The 18,000-nt window shown below is 34.1% G+C and overlaps 1 protein-coding gene across 1 annotated transcript in view; it reads right to left on the bottom strand.

Moving 5' to 3' along the window:
• Nucleotides 1-18,000, bottom strand: part of Snf4agamma (SNF4/AMP-activated protein kinase gamma subunit) — a 118,514-nt gene that overhangs the window by 34,637 nt on the left and 65,877 nt on the right. The window contains exon 9 of the mRNA XM_073075075.1: nucleotides 5,583-5,725. Within this exon, the coding sequence (XP_072931176.1) occupies nucleotides 5,583-5,725 (143 nt within the window). The remainder of the gene's footprint in view (nucleotides 1-5,582; nucleotides 5,726-18,000) is intronic.

Genomic DNA, 18,000 nt, shown 5'->3' with positions numbered 1-18,000 from the left:
ACAAGCGGCCATAGTCGCTGACGGTAGGCGACGACAATCGGACACGATCGTAGACTGTCTTAATTGTCTAGCCATCTTTTTTTTATAATATAGGAGTAGCAGACGAGCACGCAGTAGCATTGCAAAAGTATCTACCATCAAAGCATTTTTTTACATTCTACCATCTACCAATAGCAAGATTTATAACGTTGAAGTTTATCAAAACAATGGAATCTCATTATTAATTTCAGTGGATTAAATCGAAGACCACCTAATTGAAAACGATACCTACTTACTTATAAGGAAAACATTGTGTAATACCTTGAGACTATAATAACACCATTATCGTTGTTTACCCTTTACGAAACCATTGAGGTAACGCATCTTGTTACATTTGTAGTAACTTATGGTTCACTCACTTCTACAGGCAGTGTCATTTCTGATATCTTTATATACAAATAAAGTGGCTATATACGTGGCTATGTCCCGTAAGTACCACGACAAACTTGGGGAGAAGATAGGGTTTGCCCTCTCAGAGATAAAAAAATGACCACAGAAGAAATATGTACTGTGAAATTACGTTAGTAAAAGTGTCACCGTTTTTGCACTACCGATTGTTTCATATTTTTTAAAAAATTCATCCCTCTTCATCTTCTTTCGTTAACTGCGTGTACAAATTTGATGATGCAGTGTTTATTTATTCTGTTAAATACTATCAGATAGTTGGTCTACCATATTGAAATTATGATACTCGGCCTCTCATTCAACGGGTCCGATATTCACAATTAGAGTTCAAATTAGAGGTTTTCAAGATAAGAGTTTTTCAAAATTAAGTATTGATTATATCACTCGTTTTAACTATGAATGAAAACAGTGAAGAAACTTGAACGCCTGGGACTTGAAAAATTCCAGCTGTGGTACTGTAATAAATGGTCATAGGAAAGTAATGCACACATGACGCGCTTTATAAAATACCGCAGATTTATAAAATACCTAACATTCATCATCAAACCCATTACTGTCCCACTGCTGGGCACGGGTCTCCTCTCAGAATGAGAAGGATCAGGCCATAGTCCACCGCGCTGGCCAAGTGCGTATTGGTAGACTTCACATACCTTTAAGATTTTTTATAAATCTCTCAGGTATGCAGGTTTCCTCACGATGTTTTCCTTCACCGTTTAAGCAAGTGATAATTAATTTCTAATACGCACATAAATTTGAAAATCAGAGGTCTGGGCCTGGGATTTGAACCTCGGACCTAACATTAAAAACTTATAATTATTGTAAAATTAATTTGAATGACGTCACAGGTAGCAATCTAAATAAATATTTAATTTATTGTTCCGTAAGTGCTTGGTTGAAATGCATATATATTGATTGAACGATAAGGGTCATCGATCACGATAACATTATGATAAAAAAGTCACGATACCTATATAGTTAATAAGTAACTTATTCACATGTACTACATTTCGCAAAATATACCATATGCTCTGATGTTTTGAAAACATTTTTTGTGTGAAATCAAAATTTGTGCAATAGTAAAACAAAATGTAGCATAACCTAATCCGATTTATTAATATTAACGTTAAAAATTAAACAACAACGTACTCCTCTACCAATTTTAATGAACTCAACAATGGGCTATATAATTACAGTGAGGCTTACGTCACCTAATAACCACTGAAGGAACAAAAACAACTACTAAACTGTTAACGGATTACAGTAGGTATACATATTACAAGCCCCTTTCCTCAGCGGTCTGCGATTAAAAGAGCCCAAGACACGCGCGGTATAAAAGAACTACTGTTAATAAAAAAGATAAGAAAATAAATTACATTAATAAATATTAATTGAAATGGCTTAAGCCATGGTTGAATTGACAACTTCAATCAATTGCAAATACGACAGAAGATCTCCAACCAAATAACCCCTACGTTGTTAGCCCAAAGAAATTGCCCAAAGTACTAAGTTGGTATGCTAAATGTGGCGAAATGTGGTGGTTTCATAAGGAATTTAGGTGACTCAAGGCACAAATCTAAAATCATGTTCTGGACCATACACCGCCATTCAGAGAGTGGAATTTTTTAAGAAATAGGAATAGGTACCTACTTTCCCTTCCCTCAAAAAATTAAATACTTAAGGGTGACTCGGCACAAATCTAATATCATGTATTGGACCATTCAGGAAGTGCGAAAATTTTGAAAAATAGGAATAGGTACTTTCCCTTCCCTCAAGAATTGATATACTTAAGGCCATCCGCGAACTTTACGGGAGCGGAAAATAAGTTTTTTTTTCGCCTAAATTAATTTGCAGAGTGCATATGGTACCAATATTTCTCATTATAGGAAGATCTTATTCTTCGCCACCAAATTTTACCGAAGCCTACCTTTGGCTGGGACACGCTTCGACTCGAAAATCCGAGTGCCTCATTTTCTTTTTCAAGAATCAGTTGGATACCGATTTAAAGAAAATAAGTTTACCTGCCACCTTTCATTTCACGGGCAAATCCATGTACGCCATCATCACTGTGTCTTTTGAAGTTTCTTATAATATCAGACTGAGTCAACGCATGCGCTCATTGTTTCCACGATATTATTATAAAAACTATAATATAATAATGTATTAAATATAAAACCACTTCGTTATTTTCAATGCTCATGTGCTAAGTGAATTAATACTCAAAAATCTCAAACAACAACTAAGATAACAAGTCATAAAATAATAACAAATTATATATTTAATTAAGGTCAGGTTCGTAGCTCTACTATCAGATTCAAATATTCGCGAACAATCGGCCAAATAACTTGCTGAACAATTACGAGTATGTAAACACCGCGCACCATGACGATGAAGTAGTACGTCTTAGTCTCCGAGCACACATACATATATTGCAGCATTGTCAACATAAGTGTAATAGCGCATAAGTGAACCCCTTTAAATGGGAATATGGTCCGGCCTCCGCCCGTTCATACATTGAGCGTGCGAGGCGAGACACGAACTCCACCGTCTCACCGTGTCGATCCTGACGTAGCGTCCCGCCCTCATGATTGCTCATAAGGTCAATTTCTTCTGCACTTGGAAACGCTGGCGCTGTGACCTGGTGTACCAACGGTACCATGCCAGCATCGCGTAAGTAAGTCGTGAACAAATTTAGGTAATTTAGGCAAATTTAGGTCTTGTAGGTCCCTAGTTTCGTTCGGTAACCTGGATGTAAGGACCGGTCGGATCATCACTCGGGCCGCTCGGGCCTGGCGCACAAGGTTAGACTCGTAATCCTTTATTTTGCGCTGATAAATCTGCATCCTGCTGAGGATTGACCAACGTTGTGGCTAGTACCGAATACACCCAAGTGAGTCATTTACATACTCGTACTTTCGCTTACTCGATTCGGCATAAGAGTAGTACACAATTTTCTTAAAAATGGTATACCCGTAGGTACTCGTATGAGTAATCTCCATTATCCATGGACATGTGATTAATGTGAACAAAACGAATACTTCTTGTATATAAGATTGTATCTCAAAACCGTGGCATGACTATGTGTTTACCTCTCGTTTGTTTTCTATAATGTGAACGAAACACATATACATAACCCCGTTAACAATATACAGGGTGATTTTTTCAAATAGGCCTTCAGGGCCAAATCCGAAACCATAAGGATTCGCGAAAAATGCTGAAAGGAGTTACGAGGCCGATTTTGATAAAAACTAAAACTGCATCATTAGTTTTTTAAAATATCTTTTCCTTAACCCGGAATCGAACGAGATCATTTTGAGAAAAAATACACCTTTATATTATTCCACTATCTGATTCAATATGATTTTCTATATCTCTTTGTTTAGTAATCACTCGGATTTGACTCGAAAAAGTCATTCTCGCAAATTGTCAACTTTACATCTGTATGAAACAAAACTCCGCCCATAGCAAATTAAATCTATTATTAAGGTCCCAATAATAACCTTAACTAAGTTGAACATAAAAATATAAATTCTTGGAGAACGAAACGTCTGCTTTTGAATGATTTGAAATATTATGCCAAAAAATGTTAATACGCGATGTTTAAATTGATGAATGGCGGGAACTTAACTGCCAAGTTAATATGAAAAAAAAAATGTATTTTCTTAAAATTGAGGCTTTTCCTTTAGTTTGTCATTTATAATTACTTCCCACAATTTCATCTTTATAAGAAACACTATCAGATAGTGGAATAATATAGAGGATGTTTTTTTTAAATGAACTTGTTTGAATCCCGGCGAGGGAAAAAGTTATTTTAAGAAAGTAATGATGCAGTTTTAGTTTTTATCAAAATCGGCCTCGTAACTCCTTTCAGCAGTTTTCGCTAATCCTTATAGTTTCGGATTTGGCCCTGAAGGCCCGTTTGAAAAATTCACCCTGTATATAACCCCGTTTTGCATTAGAATCCTTATTGAAACGAATTATTTACAGAAGTACATTTATATGTACAGTAGGTACCACTACATATGTAGGTATCAATAAATCGATCAAATTAACAACAAACAGATGTGGCCATCTGGTACGGGGTTTATTTATATTTTTAGCACTTTCATCAAAGCACATATTGAAACCTATACTTCGGAACGTGTACAAATGGATCGTCACCTTTGCTAATTGAAACGGTTGAGCGTTCTTATATGTAATAATGTAATTAAAAAGAAAGAGGGAGAAAGTTATATGAGGCATTCTTTGGGATAAAAACGTATCTGTGGCCGATCTCAGGTAGGATTCCGCTCCTATATGGTTCATTATGCACAATTGTACTTCTACATTTATTAATATATCTATTGGGTATCATCATAGTAAAGAAATAATAGTCACACTGGCGGGACACGGTTACCCTCCACATTAGGGTATGTTTAGACACTTACAGTCTCTTACAAAGGGCGGATTGGTAAACTTACACGCATGAAATACTGTTTTGTAAATCTTTAAAGCAAGTCTTTGCTCTCTTTCAAACAAAACATGCAGTGAGTTACCATTTGTTCTCGTTATTGACAGTCTATGTCTCGTTTTTGCAAAGTTACTGTATCATTTCAATTCTGTTTTATTCTATTATTTTGCTTATCCTCGTAAATTCAATACGACAAGAACATCAAAGACTTCTTACGTTTCATCAAAGAATAACTGCAAAGGAAACTTAGTGCTGTGTTGTAATTTTATTTGTAAAATACGCACGTATTATTTTACTTTATCTTAAGGAAACAGTTGTTCCATATTATTTACACAGCTGTTATAGGTATTCTGAACAATTCTACAGCATAATAAAGGTAAAATATTTTTGCATTATAGGCGATTACAGCTGGATAACCTGATTTATAATTTTTAACAAGTTTTTGTTTAACTTGCTTTGTTAGTTAATATGAATATGAGAGTTAAGTCTTTCAACTGAATACTCCAACCGTTTAAGCTAAAATGTTGTAATACAATTTGGTTTCGATGACAAATGACAATGCATAATTCCTTTAGTGACGTTTTTCTTTATCCAATTTGTGGACGCCCCAAGATCATTTATTTTTTATATAAAACACCCAATTGTTTGCCATTTTAATATTTCATAATAGTTAAAAGAGAATAATACTTACGCCTCGGGAATCGCGAAAGAGCATAGCTGCATGATGAGGATCCAAGAAAGCATCAGACGCTCGATGGCGAGCCGTGGGCACGTTGCCAAGGGAAGAGCGACGCTTTTCAGCCTCCTGAGACGCTGTGCGCCGAAGATAAGCCCCTGAGAACAAAACAATTACCACTATTAAACAGTGAATCGACTGATAACTATATTATACAGAAATAACAGACTCATAAATAGAATCACTGACATAAATATTTTTTTTTATGGTAAGATAGTTAAAGTAAACCTAGAAACTCCTTTCATACGAGTTACGAGACTACTTTTGAAGTATCGAATAGCGTAATTCTTACATATGTAGGTATACAGTTATCTATTATTATTTTAAAGGATTTGTTATTGGAATAAAATATTTATTAATTCTACTATAGTTGATAATTTAACTGTAGGTATACCAAGGGCACATGCAGTAATGAATTTTCGTATTTTTACAGCCTTCAAATTATGACCTATATAAAGCTATATATTATACTCGTATCTATACAGGGTGAATTTTTCAAACGGGCCTTCAAGGCCAAATCCCAAACTATAAAGATTAGCGAAAAATGCTGAAAGGAGTTACGAGGCCGATTTTGATAAAAACTAAAACTGTATCATTAGTTTTTTTTAATATCTTTTTCCCTAGCCGGGAATCGAACGAGTTCATTTTGAAAAAAAAAAATACCCTCTATATCATTCCACTGTCTCATAGTGTTGCTTATAAGAATCAAACTGAAAGCCTATTTGAAAAATTCACCCTGTATATAACTTAAAGTTATAAGAATTCAAATTATTTTAATGCAATAAAAAAACATTGACTACATTTTTATATATGCTGCAATTTATAACTAAATTCATTGCCATAATCACTCAAATACAATATTATGTTCGTAAAGGATCTTCTCTGAAATAATCTTGCAACGGACCAGCTTATACCTTCTATTGAAATTCCTAAGCAGATTTAATACCGTTAATAGAAATAAATTTTCCATGGAACAGAAATAATATGATGAAGATATCTTATATCTCATGAAATTTAAGTCATTAAAATTATAATTTTATTACGCTGCATATTATACTTTCTATGAGCTCCACTACGAAGAAGTTCCCTATGCCCAACAGTGGAATACTAATAGATTGTGGAAGAACCTTCGACCGTAAAAAGTCTTTACGTGTCGCTGCCAAAATAAATATACTGTAGAAAGAGGATTTTAGGAAACCATATTCACTCACAAGAAATGTAAGGAAGGCGCTTAGCCGATTTAAAGCAGCTTACGCTTGGTTTGTTTCATTTACCTTTTGTTTCGCTGAAAATCAGTGTAGTAAGTAAACACTTATAATGTCCGTTAGTAATCTTAAAAAGTTTTCTACCAAGTTAAAAATTTTACATGTATTGAGTAGAAAAACGTACCTACCTATAATTCGCACTCTAGTCAGCAAAAAATACTTAAATTGATTATTATTATAACTTTACTATGTATTTTAAGATATAGAATAGAATTAGAATTAGAATAGATTAGAATATAGAATAAGCAGATTTATTCAAATCTTATTTTTATTTTTTCAAATAAGATTTTGTTGGAATCCGTGAATTTAGAAAATGCAATTTTCAGCCTATAAGTTTCAATTAGTAGTTCCCGTAGTAAATATTATTCCAACTTTCTCAAACCGTTCAACTCGTTTCAAGTTATAATTACTTTTTGTTGAAATAGAAGCAAGAGGTAAATTAAACCATGTCCGCCCCTTTTCATCTTTTTACACCATGTTCAATTGTTTATCCACTTTCCGTTATTTCTCGCATCATAGATCACAAGCTGATTACCGTGGCCCAAACGATGTGGATAATAGTTAACATAATATTTAATTTATGTTACCTATAAATTGTGTTCTGATTATTCGAGTAGAAGAAACGCTGAAGGAACTTTGCACACCAATTAGCAAAGTTCACATGAGGATTGGCAGACGGGCATTGGACAGCAAGGAGGAATCTAGGTAGCATACTGTATGTCACCTACTTAAAAGTATAGCCCCGTCTATTTACGCGTATACCGCGCGTATAATCATTTTTTGTTTCAGAAGACTAATCAAGAAATATGTAAGCCGTTTAAACGGGTTGCTAGTCAGGGATGGTATAAGCAGCACTTCTGAACTGAAATCGTATCTCTCCCACAAAATTTCAACACAATCCTTTATTTAATTTTTATACAGCTTAATTTCATAAAATATATTTCGTGCAGTGTAGTTTATTCAGCTAAAAATCCTACCATGTCCTAATTACGAAACAAGCGCCTTGAACATTATATTATTTCTCACTAGGTCGTCGTTCTGAAGTTTAATTGGCTCAATTTAATTTATTCGACAATTAACTGACATCAAAATTACGACACCAACACCTAATCTTCATTAATGGACTATATTAAGAATGAATGAGCCATATGAAGTATACTTGGCGCCTGAAATATATTTTAAAGATCAAAGTACTTTACGAAGACAAATCTAGGCCACAAAGGCAGTACACTTTACAAATAAACACTGCATTAGCACGATAAATATTCGTTATGACGATAATAAATTACCTCTAAAACTTACAAATTATCTCCACATTAATTTAAAAAAAAAACGTAAAGACAAAAATAATCTCTTTTCACAATTTACATGAACTTGAAATAGTGAATATATTGAAGACTTCATTCATTTGTTTTATTAATTATCGTTGTCCCAAAATGAAAGCAACTGTGAATTGTATTACTTTTTGGTCTGTTTTGAATAACCTGTTGCAAATAAATTCATTGACAGGTTTGATTTCGTCGACGAATTCATTTTTAAAGATATTCAATATACCTTGTAAATATTTTTTTGATTGATTATCAATTACAGTTATTTCTGCACCCACATATTTACTAAACTTTTTCAGTTTAAGTATCACTAAAATTACAATTTAAATCACTTATTACTTCAGGTAATGGAGACCTTACTACCTACTATTAAACACAATGGCGATATAAAATCTATTTTATTTATCATAGTGTGTATTTCAACATTTCAAGGTAACTGCTTACAAAATAAAATAAAGCAATCCGTTCCAACAAAACATTGTTTTCCATCATCTTATCTATAATTTTAGTGCCATGAAGAACCAATACAAACTACTCATGTTATGACAAAGAATGACATGACTAGGTACACCTACAGCACACTGTAGGTATTTAGGTAGGCAAGGATGTTTTATATTCATATTACGCATATTCTTGCCTTGTGCCAACTGATTAAGTACAATATTTCAAAGTAAGGAAAAAATAATAATTAAAAGTAAAATACAAATTGTTTAACACATTTTCAAACTAACATTGTAAGCAATTTGTCTGTCAGTGAAACATCGTTATTCAAGGGACGACCAGTAAGATATTTCGCTTATTTAAATTTCTCAGATATAGCAAATTTTCCAACGAAATAAATCATATTCTCGTGATTTTAGAGTTCATCAAACGCTATGGGCCTCTGTATTTTCCAAAATGAGACATGAACTGTACAGGTTTTGGGAGAAGGTACAATAATTGCATTTAAACATGGCGATAACGACTACTAGCAGTACTACTATAATGGTCATAATAATAAATCACCTATATGTGATAAGAACAACGGTTTAACTTGCCAGATAACCATGACCTAGGAGAGAAAAGTTTAATTATGTAAATATCGTCTTACAGATTGAATAAATTTAATAGAGTACGTAACCAGAAATCAAGTTGATCTGTACATTGAAAGAGTTTCTAGTCTTTATTTAACCAAATAATGGGAATGGGAGAATACTTTAAAACGGAATAAAATGTTAACCAAATCAAAACAGTTTTTTCCTTATTTTTTCTTATAATATAGGACTAGCAAACGAGCATGCAGTCCACCTGATGGTAAATTTCTACTGTCGCCCATGGACAGCATTAATCAACCCCAGATAGGATTAGATATTCCTATCTGATGTCGGCCACAAATGCGCCGCTACCCCTGAGGACTGAGCTGGAACGCCTCAGAAAAGTATGTCTCCCTTACCACACCCTTCAAACCAGAACACAGCAGGGGTTAACACTGCTGTTATAAGGCAGAAATATGTGTAGCGGTGGTGCCGCCGGAATCGAACCACAAAGTGTTCTACCACCTTACACACGTGTGTACGTGTTGCGTTTTTACCCTTTGGGTACATAACTCTAAAAAACATTACAATAATGGTATGTACATGTACGCAACTCATATGCAGAGTGGCCGATAGCAGTGTGGACTGTATCAATGCCCTTTACGATAAAAATATATGCGTGGATAATTCATTGAACGTTCACAAAGGTTAAGGCTATTTTGAAGTTAAATACCTCTTGGTTTGGATTCATTCACATATTAACCTTGATTATATCAGATGCCACGTGCCGTAATTCGTTCCAAATTGTTTATGTTGGATTCAATAAATATTTCCTTTATATATTGAATTAAGTATAACTTCCAGCAATATTTAAATCTTTCTTCATAATATAGGTATTACATTCCTTCTTAATGTGTACTTGTGAATCCTTCATAATCCTGAATTAACTTCATTATAATATTTCTTTATTAACGAAGTCTTTCATCTTAGCTGCAACTAGTGGCATGTCACTCGATAAGGCAAGGTGTAAACGAATTTGACCTCACGAGCCAATGTAGGAAATGAGGTAGAGGATGCTATTTATTTTACTGGTGTCCTCGCACGCTCAAGAAGCGTATACGAGAGAATTATACATATTGTACCTAGACAATTGTGGGAAGTAATCGCTCTCAAGTTACTTACTGATTATAGTACCTGCGCGTTTCTATTCTATATCAATAAATGAATATAAAATATACATAAAAATAATAAATAAATCTACATACAAATGTAAAAAATTACCTTCTTTGAGAATAGACTCAAAAATCTGATATGTAGCGCCACAATCATCCAGAATTGATTTTACTTTGTATGCGTGATCACAATCGAGAGATTTGGATCGGGAGCGAAATTCGTCCGAATCGACGGGGCGCTCAGAGCTGGTGCTAGGCACGGCGCACGAGCCTCGACGTCCTTCACCCGTATCGTGTCTCCAATGTCCAACTTTTTTGCTAAAAGTACGAATCAACTCCTGAATGGTATGCTTATGGCGATGACCGCTCCCACTCGATCCTGAACCACGTCTCTCATTAGACGGATTGGGATTTGCTGCATTCGTAACGCTGTCTGTAAGTTTTTGGATAAAACTCTTGTTGTCAAATCGATTTTTGTACGGTGTATGGGAGAGTTTCGTGTTAGTGATTTCTCCATAACGATCGCATTTACTATACTCGTTCTCTTGAATATCATCCAAATCGTCTCCGTAAAGTGGTGATACAAAATTACGATGATCGTGCCGCGGAACTTGGTATGCATTAACTCCGGTCTGATAACGTTCCCAATCGGTCCTTCGGGATCTATGATCGGGTTGTATGGTGTGGTACACGGGAGAACTCCCTGATTCCATTACATCTCGGAAGTAAGTATGAAAGCTTGGGTACAATTCGCGAGGACTGCTGTCGGACGTTCCACGCATTCTATGCGAGCAGCTACTCCGACGACTCCCAGAAGGAATGGGGAGGCTTTCGCTTGGTGCATAACTACGCGTATCCGATTCAGATGATCCGCGGCTTCTATAAGACACGCTACTTCGGCGATTAGTTATGGGTATCGGTTGACTATCGGCATGAAGGGAGTTCCGCGAGTCGGATTCTGATGTCCTGCGGCTCCTTCGTGAGCAGCTGCTGCGGCGACTAGCCGGTTGGCTATCATTAGGCAAGGAACCTCGAGAATCATTTGAACTAGTAGACTGCGCACTATCCGTATTGCTCTCCTTCTCTCGCGGTGGAGTGGACTCTCTTGAGTGGTGTCGATGAAGAAAGTGAGCAAGGGAATGCATGTCGTAATTATCTCCCGGTCAAAAGTCTTTAATTAGAACTCTAAATTAAGAGTTCATTATTTCTAAATATTCATTGTCCGTTTATGTACTTTCAGTCTAGTATTAAGGCGTAGTCGCACAATTCACCTTTGAAGAACGGCACAATTTCATTAGTAAGAGACGAAAAAATGTATGTCGTAATTAAACCACAATTTCTATACTAGAAGATTCTCTCTTTAAAATAGGTCAGTATTGAAAATATTCTGACATTATCACATCACGCAATACCTATCTTTGCTATTATTTTAAAATGTTATCTAAGCACAATGTACAAAAGAAGCCCATATAAACATTACTTACTAAATATAAATATAAAGTAAATTATAAATATCTAATATTGATTTCATTAATATTCTCATTACAAATTCCCTCCTACTGGAAATGAATCTCAGTAACCAAACCACGGTTCTAATTACGTAATATGTAATAATCGGATCCGTGAGTCAGTCAGTGGCGCGACGAATATGGCACATATAGGTTATTTTAGGAACCACATACAATCAAAACTGGTTTAGTATAATGGATTCAAGGTCGGCGTGTCCTATTAGGGGAGTGCATTCAAGTGACGAAAGGGGAAGTGGCGGTCGGCCTTGAGAAAGACGCGTAGAAAAACATTCAGCACAGGACGCATGCGCAGATTGGATCACCCAAAAGCCTGGCTTGGGTTCACTAACACCTGCTACGCTACGTCTATGAATGAAATCTTAAAATATTACATAACGTTACCGCGTTGTTGAAAGTACGGAACGGTCACGCTTTTATTAAGTTTGTTTACATAGTTTAGAAGTAAACGACATCGCTGTAAATTTTGAACGTGTTATATTAGTAATAGTCGAAAGTATAAGTACTACTATGTTACCAAATGCGATTAAACAGCTGAAATCTTTTAATTAATTGCGTCATGAAGCCTGTTTTGCAAATACGTTATACAATGACTACTTCTTGCCTTCGCATATATTTGTTTTAAATAAATTATAGGTGATTGTTGCGTATACTCCATACGTTAATAAGTTAATATTAAAAATATGAAGAATATACTGTCTATAAATATATTGTTATGACCGGGTACAATATTTTCAGCTTAGGGGTAAATATTTATGTTGCTTTCATGTTTTATGGTAATTTACACCAACTGGGTTTAAACGGTAAAACATTGTAGAACGTTGCTAACAAATAAATTTAATCTATCTGGTGCTCATGAAGTTGTTATTAGATCCGACCAAGACGTGATTTCTTCATCCATCCAATACAGTTGTAATAATAAGAATATTATGGTACAAAGTATAACCAATATTGATAGATATGAAATTACAATATTTCTGATTGTTTTACCCTTGGCATCGCATACCTACAATATATGTACATACAAATTTACATACAAACTCGTACCAACATACCATAACAGTACGATTACCGATATTTTATCTTCAGCGTATATACTCTTTGCAACGGAATGATCGACATTTACAACGATATGGAAATTGTAGATTTGAAAATTTCGAAAAAGTCAAAATAATTATCGCACATTGTCCAGGGGGCCTAACACTATCTTTAAAAACCATCATAGTTCAGGAAACTTTTATTTCAATATTGCATCAACATTATTTTGTTTCGTACCACGACCTCCTTAAAACAGTAAAATATTGTTGATAAAACTTAAACCCCTATTCATTTTTCGCTTATCCATTATATAAAATCAACTGAAATTGTCACATTTTGCTTAAAAAGTTAAATTTCCTGCAAAAAGGAATAAATAATTTCGACCGATATAATAAAAAACTGCTTAGTGTAATGTTATAAAAACAATCTTAATTTAACGAGGTCGTGGTACGAAATTTCAATGTATGATTAAAAATAATATTGTTTTAAGTGATGGTAATAACCCCCCAGAGCATTTTGCAAAATAATGTTGTAATCGAACAAACTGAACTTATCGAAACCCAAAAATATTGTGTTGGAAATAGTGAGATGTGAATGAATGAACCTTTATAGATACTACTTGATTGTATATACAAATTCTTGATAATTGCAACTGTACAATATTAAGTTGAACAAAGTTTTCGTAGAAAAAGCCGAAAGGAAACTCATATTTCAAGACTATAATGTTACGTCGTAATAAAATGAAGAAATAATGTAGATATATATTCCTGACTTTAATTTTAGCAACACAAAATAATATCGTAGAAAATATTCAAATCGTACATAACGTTTTTGATTAATTATTTTTAGTTCCGTCCATCGCGTCAGTGCCGCCAAGATTTCATGCAATCAAAAGGTGAACTCGTTACTGACAAGGGCGCCTCAACTTAACTCTTAATATATTCATTATCGTACCCATAATGGAACGAGTGTCTTTAAAATAGTAATTATATGCACATAATTGGATGTATAGTATACTTTTTCGTACAAATAGCATTTTCACTCAAATATCGTAGTCATCTAGTCAATTTTAGACCTACAATAGTTTTGCTCAATACACATATAAGGTATTTCAATTTCACCATAACAAAGGAAAAAATACCAATCGGTATGCCTACATGTGAAATATTCACAGCAGTAGTGAACGAGATTTACAAAGGCAATTTTAAATTTGTTCAATTTATTTATTTTAAATTTTTACCTTTTTAATTTTTGAAATAAAATTACCTACTTCAATAAATTATCATAAACTCAACATGAACCTTGTGATATCATGGTACGTCAGCTGTATTCAATTTATTTTCGGATATCTACGTATAGATAAACATGATCAATGACAGAATTGACGTGAAGAATTTTAGACGACTAAGAAGGAGATCTAAGAAGGTTTCGTTATCTATATTATTTTATTGAGGTATTTCAATCCTTCTAGGAAAAGGAAAGCAAAGGAAACATTGAGATTTGCAATTTTCAATTTAAATGGCGGTTTTCAAAGGAAAGGTGGATCAATGTTTGTCGTCATACTGTTTGCTATGTTTATACTCGTGAAGAGATAAAACATTTTCCTTTTTATTTTAAATTCCTTCCTTCCTTTCAAACAGTTAAAAGAAGCTGTTTGAGAAAATAAAAATACAGAAAATGTTTTGTTTTTATAAAAAACCTAGAACAGTTTTACTATTTCTTTCTATCGTCCAAATAGGTATGAAACAGATAATGAAAGGTTTTAATAACCATTTACTTTACAACGACTTTACTGTTGGTGTTTCATGGCACAAACTATACTTATGAAGACCCCTATTACGTTTTATTCCCAAAAATCCATAATATTTTTGTTTCAATGGCTTTGGCGAAAAACTAATATTATTTTGCAATCTGACAAAAAAATCTTTTTCAATTATAAGATGATAATATAAAAAAACAAGTGATCCTAATATATATAGTGATAAAATGGATTTAGTCTTCTGCAAAGTTACAGGATTTTTCCTAGAAATAAGTCAAGTAATCGTAAATTAATTTCTCTTCCGATGCAAAATTCACAATATGAAAGATAATATGTATGTATATTGTATACCTGTGATTTTAACAAAGATAATATTTGCCAGATATAAATCTGTCAAGAATTTGATAAGCTTTTCTGGAATTTTTTAAGCATCCAATTTCGAACTGTAGTAAACTGGGTAGCTAACAGCGCTATGGAGCTCGCAAACATTCTCATGTTAGCATCGGCGATTCGTACTTACATTCATCGATGCTGAATTACTTTTTAACACGCTTTTATTAGCTTGGGTTGAATCTATTGTAATTTTAAAATCTTTGTCATTAAAAAATATTTTCTAATTTTTAGTTCGATTAGCAATAAAATCGTGTTTTGTTTTAGTTTTTTAAACTATTATTTATTGACCACCAGCTGCGTTAGGGCTATTTTATTTTATCAATGCCGTCGGCATTGATGCTGCGTCACTTTTTTATCAACTCTGTAAAGAGGATAAGATTCTATGTATGTTTGAATATATATATCTTTTGCGTTCAATCACGAATATCCAAAAGTAGCTGCGACCAGCGCTTAAACGTAAGGGTATCATAGCGTTTGATTGATATCTAGCTTCCAAAAAACAGCTAAACCATCGATCACTGGTGCTAAAAGTAGAATGTTTGCCGAGACCCTAAATGACACGTTTCACGCATAGATTCACCTATTGAATAATATATACCTATACTTCATAATAAAGTGGTTTCCTACTTTTCAATAATTAAAAGATGGCAGAATTTTCTAAGCAATCATTGTAATGGTTTAACCCTTACTATGAAAGTTTCTGAATACTCTTAATTTCCATTTACTTTTTATCATTGTAAGTATCATTAATCATTACCTATAATTAATTCGTCTAATTCGTATTCGTATCTAAAATATCTACATATAATGACATTTTTTACAGGCACGGTTGTTTAAAAAATTATAAGCCGTGTTATGTTTTTACTTTGACTGTCTATTGCCATTGAATCATAAGGTTTCTTAAAGATTAAATCAATGAAGGTATTAGTCGTAATCGTGTTTTCTTAGGAGATTAGAAACATGTACCATCGGATTATGATAAAACTTGCTAGAGGTTTGTAAATATTGGCATTCATTGCACTATCATCGTTAACACGTTTACCACGCTTTTATTAGCTTGGCCTGTATGTATCGGAATCTTTAAACTCGATTTTTACCCGCTTTGAACGGTCCCATTAATTTAAAAATTTTAACAATTATCAAGAACCGATGACAATACACAATTTAAATAATTTTATCCCATTAACCTCATCAGGTATCAGGATCGTCAGGTATCAGGATTAACGATTTCTTAAGCAATTTTAGCGTGGTTTTTAGTTTTTAAACTAAAATTATTTCTTTACTTTTACTTAAAATCTTTAAGGTAAGTATTAAATATTTATTTGATTACATTTATTTTTACAATAAGGATTTAAATACCCATTATGTGAATACAAATAACTTGATAAAAACTTATCAGTTGCATGTTACAAACCTAATTTTAATAACAATATTGAAAGTACACCTACAGCGTGAGCACGACGCTAAATAAATGTTATTATACGTTTATGTTAATTACGACATAATTTACATTCGTCTCTTTCTAACAACGCAAATAACTTTGGCATGCATCGGTTAATGCCTAGTGTGGCGATTTTGTTTACTACGGCAATGCGCCAGCAGGGACCGGCCGGCCGCGCGCACGTGCCCCACTAAACCCAACGTAAACACAGAACGCAACTTCCAACACCTCCGACAGCCAATCTAACAATCGGGAATATAACAATGAAAAGAACTCAATATTCAACTCCACAAACCGTCCAACATAACATATCACACGGTTGCATCGTCAATAAATTAATCACAGTTCATTATATCGTAATAGTATCGAGTGTTCGGTGTGCACGCGACACGTCACGCACTCGCGGCGGTCGTGGGAACACTAAGTTAGTCAAATAAATAAGCAAAGAGAGAGGAAACGAGAGGGCACTACAGAAGCGACGACGCCGACCGCGTGGCGAACACGCGACCTGCTAGGATGCTCCGGCACGACTCCTCTTGCCGTTGATGGAGAAAGGGCTGCCAACTCCAAAAAGTTACCGTTCGTACACGATAAGAGTGCATCATGAAGAACCATCTAATAACACGAAAGTAGATGCAACGAAGGTCGATTCTGCGTAGTGTAAATTTACATAGAAATCGAGTCTTATGCAGTAATGTGGTTTTATTAAACAAGCCAAGTTGGTTCGTTTCTCATAAGAAAACAAACAAAATTATAACAACGGTCAAAAGGGTGTTTTGTTGTGTTTAAGAACAAACATTTTCAGTTACCTTATCTATATATATAAAAGGGAAAAGATACGTTCAAAACGTATTAATAAAGGTTGTGAGTAAACTACTGAAGCTACAATCATGAAATTTAAAATATAGCTTCATTTTATAATGTAGATGCGCACTAAGAAGGGATTTTTTGACATTCCACCGTTAAGGGGGTTAAATGGGGGTTGAAAGTTAGTATGAAAGTCCGTGAGTTTTAAAGCAAACTGGATGAAAATTGGTATTTAGCTTTCTGATTTAAACTAATAAAAATCTAATGTAAAGGTTTAAATATCACAATAATCTTCATACGATTAAATAAGTATTGTCCCTGGAACATCATAAAGGTTCGTGGAATAGTCCTCCCGAAGAAACCACGTTAAAACAACGCGCTGTGTATGCTATTTCACAGGTGGTGTGGAAATATGTGCATATCGTGTAAAACGTAATTCTTATAAGCGCAATATCTGAATAATGATAGGTTTTAGAGAAAAAAGTTATAAGCACCATTTTATAGAGAATTTTAAGAGCTACAAGTTTGGTCTAAAGTACTTTTTGATAAAACTTACCGTTTTCGAGAAAAATCCAATCTTTTCATTTTTATTCAATCCAATCTATTCAATTATCCAGGCTATTAGCTTTTG

This window comes from Epargyreus clarus, unplaced genomic scaffold, assembly GCF_041222505.1.
Source record: "Epargyreus clarus isolate Ecla_fem2 unplaced genomic scaffold, WU_Ecla_fem_2.2 ptg000007l, whole genome shotgun sequence".
In the NCBI taxonomy this organism is placed as follows: Eukaryota; Metazoa; Arthropoda; class Insecta; order Lepidoptera; family Hesperiidae; genus Epargyreus; species Epargyreus clarus.
Note: the sequence above shows the minus strand (reverse complement) of the source record. Positions and strands in the feature narration are given on the sequence as shown.